We start from the raw sequence: 18,766 nt of genomic DNA, 5'->3' as shown, positions 1-18,766 counted from the left end.
TAGAAGGAACTCTAAAGGTCAATTGCCTTGCGCCCAGGTACCCCACGCTTTTGTTTGTTCTTTAGTTATGTGTGTTGTGGGAGGAGGGCTGTCACCTCCCAGGTGTCACTCAATGGGAAGTTCTATTTTGTTTTCTAAGTGTAAGAAGAGGGTACGGTTCTCAATCCTTGAACTGCGAAAACAGAGAATGAGTAAGAAAGGAGACCCTGGTATCAGAGAAATTCATTCTCTGACCTTGCAGCATCTACTGTCCATGAGGAGAAGTTAACAAGATAGTGGCATTTGGAGGAGTGTTATCTTGTTGAGTTAGTAGGATGGGTGTCACGTGTAGGAAATTATCTAGATACTTATTAACATTCAGATATTAACATTTTAAGATATGGATTTTTTTTTTTTAATCAGTGCAGATGTAGTGTTTATCTTCACAGCATCCGTGGTCTTTGGGAAAATATACTTGAATATCAGGGAGTCATGAAGCAGCCAGAGTGAAATCCCTCAGAGCCCACCCTCAATTGCAGGCCTCTTTAGGATGGCTTCGTTGGGATCCGTGGGAGCCTGGTTATCAGAGCAGGTTGGTCCGGCCTCATTGGGACCACCATGTGGGCCTCAGCTGAGGAGCTTGATGACAGACCAGGCAAGTGAGTCTAAATTGACTCCTCCAAGAGCAAGGGTTCTGTGCTTATTTGAAAGGTTACAAAGTCCATAATATAGGTAGAAATGCTGAGTTGCTGAAGGAAGGCCAGTTGTCTTGGAGGAGAGAGATTCATTGGGGAGGTGTCAGGAGGCCCAGAAGTGGCATGTAAAGGACAGACACATTCTCAAACACTTGCAAACACAGGTACACCTGCAGTCACACACACAAACTGACACAAACAGCTTCACACACCTATATTTTTCACTCCCTACACTCAAGCACACACACACTTCATGGACACTCTATCAGCCTAAAGGGTGGCCAAGGGGTCAAGACCTCATGGCTGAATCAAATGTTGGTGAATGCTGCTGCTTTTATTACACCAAAGGTCTTAACATTTATTAGGAGATGAACACAAAGCTTGGCATACTGCTGTCATAGTGGCATGCATTCTCCTCTATAGTGCAGCTCTGGAGTTCAAGGTTACTGCAGATTGCACATAAGAACCACTCTTCAGAGGGAAGAAAAGGGGAAACTGCAGATCCTTGTTCTCCCGAATATCAGCAGACTCAAGGTGCTTCACCACCACAGCAGCCTAAGATCTTGTAAGTTGGGTGGGTGTGCTTTAAACAGTAACACGGGTATGACAAGGGATCCAGGATAAGGAAAGTTCCCAAAACTTAGGGCCAAGAGTACTTTTAGGGAAGTATACACTTCCCAAACAGGTATCACTGAATGGGGGCAGGGCATGCTTAGCACTGCAACTGAGCTAGGTTAAGCTGCCAGGAGTCCACGATTAATCCTGGTTTCACAGGGAAGAATAAGACATGATGGCGCTGTCACAATAAGGCCACTAAACTTATAGCAAACGATGACTTCAGAAGGAAGCTCTCGTGACTACAGGGAAGCAGCTCTTTCCTCTCTGATGCCAGGTACCCCTTGCTGGGTAGGCACCTGCCCTGAGACTGTCACATGGTCCTTTCTGGGCTGCATAACATCACTTAGCACAACAGAGCAGAGGAAGGGACCACACACATCAAGGTCATGGGACATCACCACCAAGCTGGCTGACTGTTGTTGGTGAATGTCTTAAATGCCTTTCCTGGTTGGGCCGGGTGCCCCGTGTGTCTGAAGAGCTAATCTGAAAAGAGGCTGGCAAAGGACTTCCTCAAGCTCCGGATGGTCTCCGCTTTGGCTTCATCCTCATTGGCTGAAGACCGGAAGAAGGAGGACTCAGAGAAGCTGAAGGCATTTGTCAGGGACTGCGACTTGCTTGAAGATAAAAACCAGAGAGAATGTGAGAGGGTGGTGTTCCCAGCAAGGCAGGGAAGGACGATGACGTGAGGATACACAACTAGAACCCCCACTCCCTCCCCGGGAAGACCAGGGTTATGGAGGATAAAGCCAGAAGTGGCCATGCTACCAAGACCCTGGGAGACCCCTACGTTACTTCCTCATCTTAAGTGCTACTAGAATAGAAAGGGTGGGGACAGTGTGGGAACAAGGGAGAAGGGAAAAAAAGAAATAAGGGAAAGAGGAGGAAGAGGTGACTCAAAGACTCCTTCTTTAATTTAATCCAAAATGCCTGAGGGCTAAATTTCAGAGATCCCAACTTGGTAAAAACTAACCTAGGAATCTCACATTACTTCTCTGATGAAAAGAAGTCACAGTGGGCCTGTGACTCTGGCACTGTCTTCTCTATCAACTGTCAACTGGTGGAGCCAGATCAGAAGACCTGGGCCAAAGTCTCGTTCTGCCACTCAATCCCTCCTAACTGGAGGCAAGCCATGTGCCTCTCTGTGCCGTGGGTTCTCATCTGTGAAGTTTGGTAAAATGAAGATCTCTACGAACTTTTGGCTCTTTCTATTCTGATCTCTTCTCTGATTCCAAAAGAATATACTGGCTTGGCCCAAAAACTCCAATGCTTCAATTTCCCTGTTCTTTGTTTGTTTGTTTGTTTTGAGACAGAATCTCTCTGTTGTAAAGGCTGGAGTGCAGTAGTGCAATCTTGGCTCACTGCAACCTCCGCCTCCTGGGTTCAAGCAATTCTACTGCCTCAGCGTCCCGAGTAGCTGGGATTACAGACGCTTGCCACCATGCCCAGCTAATTTTTGTATTTTTAGTAAAGACGGGGTTTCACTTGGCCAGGCTGGTCTTGAACTCCTGACCTCATGATCCACCAGCCTCTGCCTCCCAAAGTGCTGGGATTACAGGCATGAGCCACCACACCTGGCAATTTCCCTGTTCTTAAAATGGATGTAGTAACCACCCTTGCAACCCTCCTCAGAGGAGCGCTAATATGAGGTCTGTGGGGTTCAGGGTGTCCAGTGGCAAAAGAGATATATATCAGGCCTTTACAAGTTTCTTAGGGAGATTTCTAATGAGAAAATCCAAACTACACACTTTTTAGGGGCCTGTTTTCCCCTTGAGAGACTAGAGGTTCACAGAGAAAAACCATGAAGCACCAGGCCATGGGGAGGCCCAGCCTGCACTCCAGGAGAGGACATGAGGTCTGGCTTCTCCACTGGCCCAGCTTTTCTCCTTGACTCCCACTGGCTCTCGTTCCGGCTGCTTTCTGGCTCCAGAACTCTTCTCCTGGTGTCTTGGGACTCTCTGCCCTCCCTTAAATGCTGGGTGCAGTTCAGGAGAAACTCCCTTCTACAGAACTATGAGCAGTCTCTCTCTGCCTGCAGTGGCGGTGAACAGACACCCTGCCTTTCATTAGGGCTGGGAACGAGACCCAACACGCTGGCCTCTGGGAGCGGGGGCACTCCTCAGCCCACACAGGCAGCGAGTACTGGGGATGAGCCTCCAGCTTGTCATCAGAGGCTGGCTCTATTCAACAGCTTCAGCCCAGAGGCAGTGACAATCCAAGGATCTGCCCTCACGCGGAGGCTAGAGTTGGCTAGTGAGAAGGCAGGAGGGATTAAAAAAAAGTCAGCAGGCAGTAAATAGCTGGGCTGAAGGGACATTATGGGGCAGGCAAGAGGCAAGAGGTGCCACTGGCCAGAGCTGGGGAGGAAGAGTGGGTGATGCCCCTCCCATCACGCTGGACTGAAGACCCAGAGAAAGTGACCATCTGGACACCCGAGGCCCGCAACCTTGGCTCTGCCACTAATTAGAGGAGTAGCTTGGCTTTGAGAAAAAAAAAAACAAAAAACCAAATTTCTTTGAGCAAAGTTTTCTCATCTGCAATGACTACATGATCTCCTAGTGGCTCATTTGAACTCCAGAATTCTCCAGCCTCCTTTTCTCCCTCCCTGAAGAGTCATTTGTTGCCCATCACTTCACTCCGAGAAGCAGGGGTGTGTCACTACCATCCCCTTACCAAACCCTTAAGGCTATAGCTGTCTGTGCTGAAGGCGGTGACAGAAGTCTGCTGGGGACACTGCAAGCAATCAGAGACCTCTGTGGGAGAGAGGGCAGAACTGACCATCGTCCACATCCAGGTGCTGTCCCTTCCAAGGACAGCTCTGCTGCTTCCAGGGGTCCTGTGCAGCAGGGCAGTGTGGAGGGGCTTCTAGGGTGACTGCTGGGTGTGAGGGAACCCAAGAGGATGGAGGTCCTCAGCGTCTCTGCCTGGGAACTCCTCTGCTGCCCACACCAGAAACTGACCTCCTTTGGACAGAGCTGAAGGTAAAATGTTGAAATGGATTTAACCAATTCCCTCTTTTCATTCTGGGCAGCCTTACTGATTGCATACTCTGAACTGTGAGTCAGAGGCAGAAAGATTAAAAAAATTTTTTTTACAAGGAAAGAAACACACACAAAGAAAAGGAATGGAAAAAAAGAGTGGGAGACAGGGTTTAAAATAAACCAAAACCTTAAGCTAGTACAAGACTAGAGAAGGGACAGTGACTCTGCCATATTGCCACTTCCCAGGAAGAAAGGGAAGGGGGTTGAATTTCTAGCTAAACTTTAGACTTTCACTTCCCTCTTTCCTCTCTTTTCCAGTGAACGCTAACCATTCCTCTAACCAAACACACACACACACAAACCAAAAACCAAAAAAAAAAAAAAAAAAAGCCAAAAAAAATCCCACCACAAAATATCTGTAGGAGGAGACCTCATTGAAGGTGATTTCTAGCAGCTCTGGGGCCCAAGGCCCACAAGGAGGGCGGGAGGAGGGGAGGGAGGAGCTGCTGAGTTGTCTCTTACTTGAGCTGTGGGTGAGGCTGGGGCTTCTGTGGTGGAGCAGCCAGGGGTGGCTGGGCCTCTGCCAGGGAGCTGCTGCTGGAGGGTGCATCTCCGTGGGTGGTGGGGCCGCCCGGCCGCTGAGGAGCCGAGGAGAAGGAAGAGGAGGAGGAAGAGGAGGAAGGTGGCAGTGATGGTCCAGGGGGGAGCCGGCGTGGAGGCAGCACCTTGCCTGGGGGCTGCATTCCTTGGGGTTGCCCAGGGCCCCCTAGGTTCAGTACAAGAAAAACTTCATAATTTAACCATATAAAAATGTTTGCTTATTAGAATCTATATCTCAAAGGGTGTGGTTAGTTAATTACCAAAAGGATAAGCTCTATGCCAAGAAGCCAGAGTCTCTGAAGGGCCCCAAAGGGGGTCCTTGGTTAGCTATCCTTGTACATAGCTACTAAGTGCTCCTCCTCAGAAACGCAGCGACTCAGCCACAGCAGAAGTCAGCAGGACAAGGAGGAACCAGGGGCGAGTGACCCTGTCAGAGGTACACGCTCTCACAGAGGGCCCTAGAATGCAGGGTCCTCACCCCTCCTCCCTAGAGGTGCCTCAGGCACACACCACCCTGCTCCAGGGTTTACTGGGAAGTCTCAAGTTCCACATGGCAGATACAGGAGAGGGCGGTGGAGAGAGCACTGGATCTCAGTAATAGTCTACCAGTGACTCCCTGAGCAAGTCACCAAACTTCCCTGGGCCTTGGTTTTCCCAACAATAAAACTTTAAAAAGTGTAAACCCCGGTCTTAGTTGTCTTTTGAGGGGTAGTGGTTCAAAGATAACAGGGTCGAGCAAGTTCTTCAAAAAGCATTCCATACTTTTTAAGATCACCTTGATGGTCACTGACTTATGTTGTTTTATGGAGCTGCCCTTGGTCCTGCTCCAAGCCTGCGTGGGTCTGATTGCCAGGCCCACCATGCCCCACCAGGGCTTAATTTTAGCATTAACTCATGCCCACAACCAGGAGAAATCCATTATTCCAGGCACTGTTTTGTCTCTCAGTACTATCCTCAGGGGCTCTAGCAGGATGAACCTCTCAGGCATGTGTGGTAGAATTCTCCAGACCTCCAAACCCCACTCTCCCCTGGGGATGTTGTGGGTGCCATTTGGCAAATAAAAGCCCCCCTAAAAAGGAACAGCACACCCTCCTCCCAGCATGAAACACAAAACCATCTGGTGGCCTGGAGAGGAAAAAGGTCCTCCTTCCTCTGGGAGTTGATAGGCATTAAGGTGGTACCAGACTGCCTAGAGTTTGCTCAGGAGGGTCCCAACACTTAGAAATCAAAAGCCATCCCCATTAGCACCTACTGACTAGTGGAAATGATGCCCAACTGCCCTGGGAGGTCCAGTCTCTCAGACTCAATCCCACAGTTCACATCCAGGGGCCTGCTGGAGGGAGTGGCTTACAGAAACTCAGCACCAGCTAGTTGTATTATCACTTAGTTTTTAAGAAATACCAGAATATCTGCACCCTCTGGAGAGGCAGAACTGTATGTCTATGCCACTGTGCACCCATGACTATCCGCTCAGTTCCCCACTACAGGGCACAGAATACCCTTTATCATCTAACCAAATAATACCAGAGTTAGTTACAGATAAATAAACACATACATAAGTAAATGGAATTCTGCAGGCTTAAGAAGCTCCAAATTCAAATCAAATAACTAGTGAAGACAATAGATTAGCAGATTATTTCACATTAACCAGCTTTTGCCATTTCCAAAGTTTGGCATCACTTGTATTAGCATTTTCCTGTAAGGTAATACAGGTTAATAGCTCAGTCTCTTGCACCAGAAACCTGAGTGCTTTCCCATTTGTGCAGATACTTGGATAGCCAGAAACTTTACAACTTAACACTGAAGACAGATATAACTTTTCCTTTATTGCACATTAAGCTGTACAAGAGTCACAAAAGAGAGGTACTTCAATCACACTTCCAGCATTGGCTGAGGTTCTCCCAGTTGGATCAGTACAAAAAAAGGGGACGTCAGGAAAGAAACAGGTACAAAACACCTGAACGGCAATCCTATACTGTGACACAGATGTCCCCCAGGCCACAGAGTTGTCCCTAAGCATGCTGCCTGAGGGCACATAACAGTCAGGTTATGCTATCTGCTTGCATTTGGCAGTGGGAGCCCTAACCAATTTCTCCCCTACCTGAAAGACCTTGGCTGACACCACCCTGTAGCCTGACTGAATTCATATGGCAACTTTGCATTTGTGGCTCACAAATGACACATGAAAAGCACCGGATGTACACACTGATAACATGCAGAGAAGCAATACCACCATCAGCTCATCACTTGGACAAAAATATAAGATAAAATAAAATAATGTATTCCTCCATTCTGGGAAATGTTACTTTATTCTTTTCTATCATTTCATCAGATTGGGAGGTATTTAAGGACTTGATTCTTATGCAACCCATCTGGAAGTGCAAATATGCATATATGTGTATATTTACAACAGATCAACTACCATCATCAGCTGAGGGAGGGATTACAGATGACAACATTCACACTCAATGCATTTCTCTGTGGCCTCAATTTACCAGCAATCAAAGGAAAACCAAGGCACAAGCCCCTAGACATATAACTCTTGTTACAAACCACCAACACTAGTTCCTTCTCAGATCTGGGAGTACAGAATGGTGACATGTCAATATAGAGGTGGAAGGGAATGTAAAAGTAGGGCCAGTAGCATTTCCTCTCAAAGGCAAGCTGCTGGCATGAACTCCCACGGACTATGGTGTTAGAGGCGGCTGCTTGGTGCCCGTTCCCAGCCTGGCCAGGAGATGGCAAGATGAGGCACTGAAGCTGAGACCTGGTTTAATGAACTGTCTCAGCATCTGCTCAGGTGCTGCTTGTCAGAGGGAAGAGAACAAACTGGTAAGGGTTCCTCAAGAGCCACCACTATGGAGCCTCTGTCCAAAACACACACAAGCTAAATCTGAGATAGTTCCTCCCAGGAAAGAGAAAGCTCCTCAATCTCTGAACTCTGGAGGGCTCTGGTAAACAGCTGAGAACTGAAGCAGGAGTCAACCTCAGGGTTCTGGAGGCAGTGTACCCACTCAAGTAACATGGGACATTTTTTATTTGGTCTCCCATTACGATGCCTCAGGAGAGGCCAAGAGCAGAATGGACAATCCCTGACAGACCTTAAGTAGCTCCCTGCATTCTATGTCCAACATTGCCAAGGAATTATCTCTGTACACAGGTCAAGCTTTGGGAACACAAAGCAGCCTCAGGTCCACACAAGCGCACACATGGCTGATCCAGAAACAGCAACAATGAAGAAACAACTGAGATCAACACACACAAAATACTCACAGGTTCACTTTGATATTGCACATCAGCGGCCCCATTTTATAAAAATCTCATAGCTAATTAGTTAATAATAAAATGAAGGGTACACTGGGATGTAAAATACAGAACACATTCCTGGAAATTTCTTTGTATTTCATGTCATCACTAAAAACACAAGAGCTCTACAGGCACAGCCAGCCTATTCACATAAACTCAAACTGCACCAAATTTTAGCAAACAGAGAAAAAGGTGGATGCCTTCAAATTCAGTGGATGAAGCTATGGCAGTTTGATCTTGAAAATCTCTTAATGTTCTATCTAAGTTACAATAGTCATGCAGAAAGAAAGCGAAAAGCAGAGTTCATTGAAGATCCCAAGCACACTGGTGGAGGTAAAGTTGGGGGTGGGGGATTTAATCTGAGCTTGGGGGGAGAAGGAGAGGAGCTGGGTTTTCTTTTTGTGGTTTCCATTTCTCCCCTGTCCACCCCCCTACTCCCATTTCACCCCACATTATATATTACTTTTAAAAACACTATTAAACCACCCAGAAGATAGAGTCACACTGGACTTGGGAGAGGCACAATTCTTTTGTACACTGTTGACAAACAGCCCTGGAATCACAAGTTATACAGAGAAAACATAAGTGAGCATTACAAGCACAAACAGGAACAGGTAAACAACCAGACAGAGGAGCTGACACTGCATAGGAAAAACACAGTCCAGTCAGCATTGAAAGAACGCAGCAACGGCACCAGTGGGAGGGTCTGTTTTCCCCTCCCCGCTTTCCTTTCTTTTGTTTTTGGCTTAAAATTTCTGCTTTGAAAAATTAACTACCAATCATTTTAAGAAGCTTGGACTTGTTTTGGCCCTACTGCAATGCCATTACAGTCGAGAATATACTGTAAACAACCTTGAGGGGGTGGCCGCTGAGGTGGGGTCTTGCTTGAGTCCGGATCCTTAAGTGTTCCGCTCTGGAAGACAAAAATGCAAGAGATAAAAACAAAACTCCAAGCCACTGAATTCCAAAGAGAAACCACGTGGCTCCATGGCAAGGCCAGAGTGGAATCCAGTGGGACCTGGTGGGATCCAGTGGGATCTGGCCATAGACTTCTGCTGCTCCAGAAACACCTTAAAGGGGATCCTCGGCCTCAGGTATTGCTGGGACAGTGTGGGGAGTCTGGGACTTGGAGCCACTCTGGTAAAAATGCCTGAGACCTCTTCAACCCCTTTTTCATTTTCCTCCATTTAGACTCATTCTTTCTAGAAGCTTTGCGTCCTCTAGCACCACCTGGTTTCCTCTCTGGTTTTCTGCTGCCTGCCCATGTCCAGCTCCCACTCCTATGTATAGGCCTGGCTTTCTAAAGGAAAGGGAGGGCCAATGCCAAACCCCAGAGACAGGGTTGGACTATAGGTGGCTCTAGGGGCAGGCGAGCAGGAAGGCAGGGGGAGGAGTGTATGTGTGCGCATGCCCGCGCCCAGCTGGACCTAGTGACTTGCCTAGGCTTGGCTCACTTCTCATCTGGAGTTAACTCCGGAGTGGGATCAGTTCTGGGGCTGACTCAGAGAATCAGATCCACTCTTTGGACTCGGCTGAGAACTCCCGAAGGGAGGAACTTGAAGAAAGGGGTTGTCATTTGTTTCCCAGGGCCCTCCTTACCTTAGAGGGAAGGGATAAAACATTAATGTTTGTAACAGCGCGCAAGGCCAGGCTGCTTTTCCCTCCCAAACAGCATGATTACACTTTACCCAACAGCATGGCTCCGATACCATGCTCCCTCTCCCAGCCGTGATTCTGATTATGCCCTGACGGGATCAAAGACCTGTGCGAGTTAGTTTGTCTAATGTTTGTATTAGAGGCAGTGAACGTTTGGAGTCTGAGTTCAGCACAAGGGAAATGCTCTGTGAAGCCTAAAGCCTGCCAAGTGTGCTGATGGTGATGTCAATGAGGGGCTTCCAAGGCAAGGCGGTGGCTGAAAACAAGCATGTCCTCAGTGAGCACCCACTTCCCCTTTAGGGCTCCTCTCCCCTTTTGACGTGCCCCTCAGCCCTACTCCCACATTAAAGCTGCTTCTCCTCCTGTTCCCCATTTCCCTTGGGCATCCCATTCTGGCCATTTATCTCCCTGCCTATTACGGCCTGTTTTCAGCTCCACTGCCAGGGAAGTGTTACCTTCTCAGTATCACAGCCTTTTAACCGCATTACTCGGGACTGTTCTACTGAGAGGATTTGGGATCGTAACCAGGAGGGGGCCTTTGAAATGTCCTCAGTGCCACCACATCAGAGAGTACCCATTCTACCATAACCCCCAATCCCCCACAAGTCACAGTGAGAACCCTACTTCCTTTCTCCTCTTCTGGGGACCTTCTTGGGATCCATAAGGCACAGTCTGAGCCTGACACTGCAATACCCACACCTGGGAAACCAGCTGGAAACCACTCCATCCCAAGCGACTCCTCCACTTTTCCCTCCTGGTGTCTGAGTCACCATCTTCCCTTGACTAACTTTAGTCAGGCCTTTATCATTTCTTGCTAGATGAGTCTCCTAATTCTTTCATCTCTTTCTTTCCAATCTGTCTTCTCTGGGGCTACCTATTATCCTCCTAAACCTTTTTTCTAGTTGTGTCTCTTAACTTCTCTAAATCATCTAGAGCTGACATTTATGGAGTGCTTACTGTAGTTCCAAGTAACATGGGTGCACTATTGTGCACTCTCTGTACCTCACTGTATGAGGTAGACACTATTTCATCAGCACTCCTGATTGCTTCAGCATGGCTGGGCTCACCCTTTCTAGCCTTCTCCCTCCTTTATGTCATAAACAGCTGCTCAGTCCAGGCCTGATTCTCTACTGTTCATTTGCTAGTCTGGCCCATGCCTTCAACATCACAGCCTCTCATGGTCAGAGACAGAAACTTAGGTGAAGGACAGAAAAAGTCACAGTTTGTGAAGCTGCTGGACTGGCTCTTGCTGGTCCCTCCCCTCGGGCCTCACGTCTGGTGCCACTGAAGGGTCCCAGTGCATCATCTCAAATGCTGGCCAAGAGCAGCTGACGATGTTCTCCTCCCAGAGAGGGTTACAGAAAACTATGTGGCATGAGAGCAGAACCAGGGCCAGTGGGCAAAAAAGGTCAAGGCAGACTTTCACTTACAAGCAGAACTTTCTTTTGCAAAAGCAGTGAGATAGGCTGTTTTGGGAGGTAGATGTATGTGTTCACATAGTGGGTAGTGAATGACCTGACAAAGACATCATAGATAATATTCCTTCTTTAAATATGAGATTGATTAGATGAATGCTAAGGTTCCTTCCAATCCTGTGAAACTGTGATTCCAAGAAAACATTTTAAATCCCATAGATTAAGCTTTAATGGTAGAACTCCAGACACAGGATGAGCTCACAGGGGTGATCATACCATGCGGGCTAGCCTTGTCTTTCCTCAGCCATGGAAATATACATGTAAGACACCCATGAATGAACTAAGCCCAGAAGTGCCCTTCTCCAGGCTTCAGAGGAAGAGCTCCCGGAGGCAGTCCTTTGGGCTGGAGCCTGGGAATATGCTTTGGCCACACTTGATGGCGCCTAGGAAGCTTCTCTTGGCCCCGGCTCCACTGAGATTGTATATGGAAGACTTCTCAGGGGCTACAGGAGGTGGGGAGGAGAGTTCCCAAGGACTGTCCCTTGCCAGGCTGAGACTCCCTGGCTCCACCCACAAGCCTGCTGTCAGCTAGGGTCTCCGGGCCTATTCCCTGTGGGGCTTGGCTACCATGGGATCTGTTTCCAGTCACCCAGAGCATCCTGGGATGCTGAATTCCACAGAAGTCTGGCCACTCTGGCGTCACTGCCAAAGTCTGGCGTGGAGCCAGCCCACAGCAGCAGAAACTCATGGCCAGACTGAGAGGCAGAATTTTGCTCAGGAAGTTGGATTGATTCAAACAGGTAAGAATGTGAAGTTCAGTGCTTGTGCCTAGCTGTACACAAAATGGAAGGGGAATAAATGACCTTATAGCAGCATAAGAAAAAACCCAGCTGGGCGCAGCTCACGCCTGTAATCCCAACACTGTGGGAGGCTGAGATGCGTGGATCACTTGAGCCCAGGAGTTTGAGACCAGCCTGGATAACATGATGAAACGCCGTCTCTGCAAAAAATACAAAAATTAGGTGGGTATGGTGGCATGTGCTTATAGTCCCAGCTACCCAGAAGGCTGAGGCAAGAGGATAGCTTGAGCCTGGGAGGTAGATGCTGCAGTGAGCCAGGATCACACCACTGCATTCCAGCTTAGGCAACAGAGTGAGACCCTGTCTCAAAAAAATATATAAATAAATAAACTGCAGACAACCTTGGGTTTACAGAGTGACAACAGGCTCAGAGAGTGTCAGACTGTAATGATGCTGCCAAAAATCGGATGCAGCTGGAGGTATGTCTGTGTCTTGACAAGGGGAAGTGATAGGACCACTGTTCTTTTGGCTGATCAAGCCTCATGAGAGCGCACTGCAACCAGTTCTGGTCAATTCTTAAGGGGGATGCTAGCAGAAAAACATGGGTACATGGAGCAGATAGGATGGTGAACAGTCTCAAAATGACATCTTTATGCATGTGACTTTGGGCAAGTTACCCTGAGTCACAGTTTCCCAAATGGTATAAATGAGGTAACCATGGAAGCACTGGAAGACTGAAATTAGTCAAATGTATATCTGAATAGTGTCAAGGGCTGGCTTGGGTAGTAGTGAGCTTCCTGGCATGAGAGGTATTTCAGCAGTGCTTGGACAAACTCTGGTCAGAGGGGCTCACATAGCTGCAGGCACATGACTTCTACAGGCCCTTCTAGCTCTGGGCTTCCATGAATTCGTTTATGCATTTCTTTTTCCCAGTTCTTCAGGTGTGTGAGAACTGAGACAAGCCTTTCTTAGCTACAGAGTTCAAGACCAGCCTGGACCAGCTACAGAGTCTTGAACTCAGCAAGACCTAGGGTTATTGGGCCTGTGCAGAGATGTCTTGCAGGTATAGGCTTTCAGGGGCTTGGCAAAGAGAGTGTGCTGCTTCTATCAAAGCTAATTGGGCTGGGATCCTGCTATGCTGAATCCACTGGGCTTAGTGATCAGAGAAGCCAGGGAGGAAGGAGAGAGCTGGTGAAGCTCAGAGACTTCTCCAGGTTGGTAGGTCCACCACTTGTTAAGGGAGGAATGCAAGGGTTTTCCTTACATAGAGATACAGAGTCACAAATGCCCAGCTTACTCCATTCTTACCTTCCCCTCTGTTGATGTCAGAGCACCAAAAGGGCAGGGTGCACGGTATTGTGAACTCCCTGAACTGGGGCCCAGAAGATCCAGCTCTCCTGCTTAGCAGCTGTGTGACCTTGGGCAAGTCAGTTGCCTTCTCTTTGCTGATATGTGAAACAAAGATACACTTGCCAGCCCAAGACATCTTAAATAAGCATTGTTAGGCTTAAACTAAAGAGCGTGCTTTGTAAACTGTAAAGTGTTAGACAATGTAACTGAGCATCCTACTATTATTAAATAATAAATATAAATCCAAAGGAAGGGAGGTCTAATGTTAGAATCAGTGAAGAAGATATTGTTGTGTGGTTTCCTGTCACCTGATGCATACTTTCATGAATAGGGAATTCTGGTCTGGGTTATACCATGCCTTCTGTATATTGCTTAGTTCCAGCAAGGTCCCTGCAAAAATGGTAAATATTAGCTCTTGAGATGATTGGAAAGGAAATCACTGGCCTGCGAGAGAAACCAAGCCCATGGATGAGGGTTTGCGGGTTTTTGTCAAAGGCAACTTTAAAATGCCATCCCGTGGCTTTCAGCAGACAAGCTGGAGAAAGGAGCTCCTGAAGTCCCAGCAGGATGGAAAGCTGAGGAAGGAAAGACATTAAGTGACTCAACACTTGTGAGCTGTTGGCCTGAGACCAGCTGCTCCAACCAAGGAGGAAGGCCTGTGCTTGCTCAGCATATCTGAGACAGGAAATTGGGAAAGGGTCCCAGGGTCTGGCCCCAGGAAAGAGGCCAGGCCAAGCTCCTTGCCGGACACGCCACAGAACTATTCTGATCAGCTCCCCCAGGCCCCGCTTCCCCGGTCTAGGACCCCAGGGAGAATGAGGCAGCGGGAAAGAATGTGGTCGGGAGGTTGTAGGTTTAGTCGGTGCAAAGGGAACCGCATGTTTTGAGGCACCTTGGGATCTTTCTGGGCTTGCCCCTGCAGTCACCAGCGCCCACCTTCCTTCCTCCTTCTAAAAGGTGCCCAGGGATGAGCTGCTTCTCCTTCCCTCCTGGGGGGAGTTGCTTCTCTGTGTGCAGAGCTCATCTCCGGGAGGGGGGCCCTCTCATAACCTAGGACCCAAGAAATATCCCATGGGGGCAGTCCCTGAGTCTTCTGGGGGCACTGAGGGGCAGGTCACTCAAGGTCAGAATGTCAGCTTCAAATGATTAAACATGTCCCTGAAAAGTTAAGACAGTCCCAGAATAGTTAGCTTCTCTTAATAGTCTGTTAAGGGATCTAGTCACTAGTGGCTTTATCTGAACCTGCCCCAAATCTCCTCACGTTCTCAGCTTATACTCACTGGGGAAGAAATTCACTAAAGCCATTCCTGCTGTGGGAAGCAGGAAGGCATTTCATTTGTCCTAAATTTACCTCTTCTAAGCTGAAGTGAAGCCCTGTTAGTCCCATGTTGGGGATTGGAGAGACTTTTGGACCCCTCCCTAACTGGATAGCCCTTTAGATTCCACTTCTCAGAGTGAAGAAACCCCTTCTTAGGCTTGGTCTTCTTGCACTCAGGAGACCTCATCTTTTTTAGAACAGGGGCGGCTAATCTTTTGGCTTTCATGGGCCACACTGGAAGAACCGTCTTGGGCCACATACACTAACACTAACGATGGCTGATGAGCTAAAAAAAAAAAAAAAAACAACTGCAAAATATCTCATAATGTTTTAAGGAAGTTTATGAATTTGTATTGGGCCACATTCAAAGCCATCCTGGGCTGCAGGTTAGACAAGCTTGTTTCAGAGCCTTTGTGGCTGGAAAAACCTCGCTGAAAATGTTTTGTTTCTTTTTATACCAGAGAACCCATATAAAAAAGGCCTGGTAGAATGTCCCACCAGAGACCAGAGGTTATTCAGCCTCAGTCCTTCAATTCTGAATTCTCATCACAGCCTTTCCCAGGTCCCGTGGCTGCACACAGTCTGGACCCCAGCATGTCAGGCTTGGAAGGAGATTGTATAAGTTACCTGTTCCAACAGCCCCAGTCCCCAGCCCTTGCCTTTCACCATGTGCCTTACAAGCTGCTCATCCTGCTCAACGTCAGCAACAATGTAGCAGCCACATACCATTTCTGAGTGTTAGAGAGTTTACTCCCTACACTAGTTCAAAACCAAGCAGATTTGCCTTTTGGAATCAGTTCTACCCCATGACAGCATCAGAGAGCTAAAGATATTAATTAATGCACTCCTTGAGATGTCTGCTATTCAACTGCAATTCCTTTAACTTTTACTCATAGCACAGATTTGCCAATTGCCTCAACCTCCTGGTTTCTCTCCTCTGAGCACATTCTGATTGGAGTTAGAGTTTGTCCTTGTTATACTGTAACCCTCAGACTAGAAACATTTCGGATGTGCTCTGATCAGCTCAGGGTAGGAGAAGAGGCTCATCTTCATTCTGGACACCAAATGTATATGAATGCTTCCAAAGGCTGAGTCTTAGAATCATTCCCCATGGGTCTAACCCACCAGCCAAATGGGAAGCCAGCTCTGTGGCATAACTGAGGGACACTGAAGAGAGAACAGTTCCCATCTTGGTCCGTCAGTGTCTGAAATTCCTGCATGAGCAATTCAGCCTTCTGGCTCTGGAGAATTTTACAGGAAAATAAAAAAAGTGGAACCAGTATAATGAGAAATGAAAAAAACATTAGCCACATGAAGGAGAAGACCAGATGCCATCTCTACTGGCAAGGCCTGAAAGCTCTGTCCCCCTGAAGTTCTCTCCCTGGTTCCTGGGAGTCTGAAGAGCAGCCCACACCTCACCAGAGCCCTAGGACGCAAGGCCCAGCTCAGATCCTAGACAAGAGACCCCAAAAGTCAGTGAATGTGTAGGAGGGGTGGTGGGAAGGCAGTGGCACAAGGAAGAGACTCTGTAGGTATACAGCCTAGAGGCTTTGGCCATCAATGGCCACCAGGTGTCACTGCCACCTCGAGAACAGTCTCTCTAAAGCATTTCAGAGTCCATGTACAGAGACAGAGGGTCAGTAGCTGCCGCTGACCCTCACAGCAGCCCGCAAGCTGGCAGTCCGGCCAGGCTGAGGCCAAGCTGTCACCAACCAGATCAGGCTTTGCCACTCACCTCCCTGCTCTTGGTGACATGGCCAGTGCTTCTTATGCCCTTTCCCCTGTTCCTTTGAAATGTGTGCAGCAGCTGGTTCAGGCCCACCCCCACGTCTTTGCTCTTTGCTTTCTATAATTAATCCATCCCAGGCTGGGGAGCTGGCTGGTAACAAGGTAAGGTATGCCCTCCAATCACCATCCTCACCCCTAAGTCCCAGCTCCCTGTCCCCACTATAGGTGTTCCTCTGGAATCAAATACATGAAAGCACTAATGGTAGAGCTAAGGGCAAGGATAGAGAAGGGTAGACAAGCAGCTAGCCACAAGTCTGTCCTGGTCTTGGTCTAGAATTCTGGGCAGGAGCAGCTCCTAGGGCTTATGACTCAGACCAGAAGCTCTTTCAGCCTGAGCTTCCACAGCCACAGAAGAAAGAGGCCAGCAGGAGGCACCTATGAGGAATGGTGACAATGCCTGTGGGCAAGTTAGTGACAACACCTAAGGGCTCAGCTGGCCATGTAAAGTCCTGGCTGGGATGCAGGTAATGTTCCTCGGTTCACATCCTTTCCACTTGCACGCTACCAAGATCATCCATAGGACCTGACATCAATCCAATAGGCTGATAGGGGTGTTAAAGATGCCTATTCCAAATGATGAACTCACTCAACAAATATGTATTACAATGGCACATCAAAGGGAGTGGGGTAGGAGTGGTTTGCTTGGTGGGAAGAGTATTTTATCAACGTCATTTGTATAGAATTGCTATCATATGTTGATAATAAAAAGCAGGCCAACTTAGTTATTTTAAAAATTTTCTATAGTCAACTGCTTGCACCTGGGCAAACCACTCTCACCTGCCTCCCCTTGGTACACCCTTGATGTATTAAATGGCTACTGGGTGCTAGATACTGTTGCCCTAGAGATATAGCCATAAACAAGTCTGTACTCTTGAGAACCTTACATTTTAGTAGAAGAGACAATGAAATAGACAAGAATAATCTCAACTGGTAGTAAGTGCTATGCAGAAAATTAAAGAAGGGACAGGTGGTAGCCAGTGAGTAGGTGGCAGCTTTGGATTGGATAGTTGAGGAAGTATCAGTTATACTGTTAAGGAAAAGCCAGTTATGGCCGGGCACGGTGGCTCATGCCTGTAATCCCAGCATTTTGGGAGGCCAAGGCAGGTGGATCACGAGGTCAGGAGATCGAGACCATCTTGACCAACATGGTGAAATCCCATCTCTACTAAAATACAAAAAATTAGCCGGGCGTGGTGGCAAGTGCCTGTAGTCCCACCTACTTGGGAGGCTGAGGCAGGGGAATTGCTTGAGTTCGGGAGGCAGAGGTTGCACTGAGCTGAGATGCGCCACCGCACTCCAGCCTGGCGACAGAGCAAGACTCCGTCTCAAAAAAATGCAAAACTAAGAGGGAAGAGCATTTCAGAGAGAAAGTATAGCCTAATACAAAGATCCTTACCAGTGTGGCTAGGGCACAGTGAGCAACAGTTAGGATAGTACAAGGGCAAAGAGGCAGGTAGGGGCCTACATAAATTGCTTGGGAAAAACAGTGTTGTGGGGACAAGATTAAGGGAAAAAAACTAGAGTTCTGTGTTATGTTTAGGGTGCCCTTAAGATATGCTAGTAAGGATGTCAAGCAAGAATTAGAAATATGAGTCTGGAGTTTGAAGGGGTGGTCAGGGCAGGAGATAGATATGGGCTGGCCAAGACCACCAACAAATATATACATTGACCAAGTTCTGGGGCACTGATGTTTAGACACTCAACAGAAGTGGAAGAATCAGCAAAGGAGGCCAAGAAGGGGAAGCCAATGATGTAGAATGAAAACCAAGTGAGGGTGGGGTCTCAGGGGCCTAGAAAATAGTGTTTAGAGGAGGGAGTAGTCAACTGCATCAAATGCTACTGAAAAGTCTGAAAGATTAGAACAAAAGTGACCACTGGACTCAGTGACATGGAGATGACTTTTTTTTTTTTTGAGACAGAGTCTCGCTCTGTCACCCAGGTGCAGTGGCGTGATCTCGGCTCACTGCAATCTCCACTTCCCGGGTTCAAGTGATTCTCCTGCCTCAGCCTCCCAAGTAGCTGGGATTACAGGCACCCGCCACCACACCCAGCTAATTTTTGTATTTTTAGTAGAGATGGGGTTTCACCATGTTGGTCAGGCTAGTCTCGAACTCCTGACCTTGTGATCCACCTGCCTTGGCCTCCCAAAGTGCTGGGATTACAGGCGTGAGTCACAGCACCCGGCCTCATGGAGGTGACTTTGACAAGGGCAATTTCAGTGGGATGGTGGGAGTGGGATGCTGACTACAGAGGACAGGAGAGA

At 48.0% G+C, this 18,766-nt stretch overlaps 1 protein-coding gene across 2 annotated transcripts in view; it reads right to left on the bottom strand.

The window, feature by feature from the left end:
- Positions 1-363: 363 nt before the first annotated feature.
- Positions 364-18,766, bottom strand: part of LOC105477724 (synapsin II) — a 196,703-nt gene continuing 178,300 nt past the window's right edge. The window contains exons 11-13 of one of the 2 annotated variants that reach the window (XM_011734382.2): positions 9,029-9,089; positions 4,793-5,036; positions 364-1,906 (exon numbers count right to left, since the gene is read on the bottom strand). In XM_011734382.2, the coding sequence (XP_011732684.1) occupies positions 1,771-1,906; positions 4,793-5,036; positions 9,029-9,089 (441 nt within the window). In that variant the 3' untranslated portion in view covers positions 364-1,770. The remainder of the gene's footprint in view (positions 1,907-4,792; positions 5,037-9,028; positions 9,090-18,766) is intronic. The other variant, XM_071092228.1, reaches the window with a different exon arrangement.

The sequence above is a fragment of the Macaca nemestrina genome, chromosome 2 (genome assembly GCF_043159975.1).
Source record: "Macaca nemestrina isolate mMacNem1 chromosome 2, mMacNem.hap1, whole genome shotgun sequence".
NCBI classification, from domain to species: Eukaryota; Metazoa; Chordata; class Mammalia; order Primates; family Cercopithecidae; genus Macaca; species Macaca nemestrina.
The sequence above is the reverse complement of the archived record's forward strand: the minus strand, read 5'-3'. Positions and strand labels throughout refer to the sequence as shown.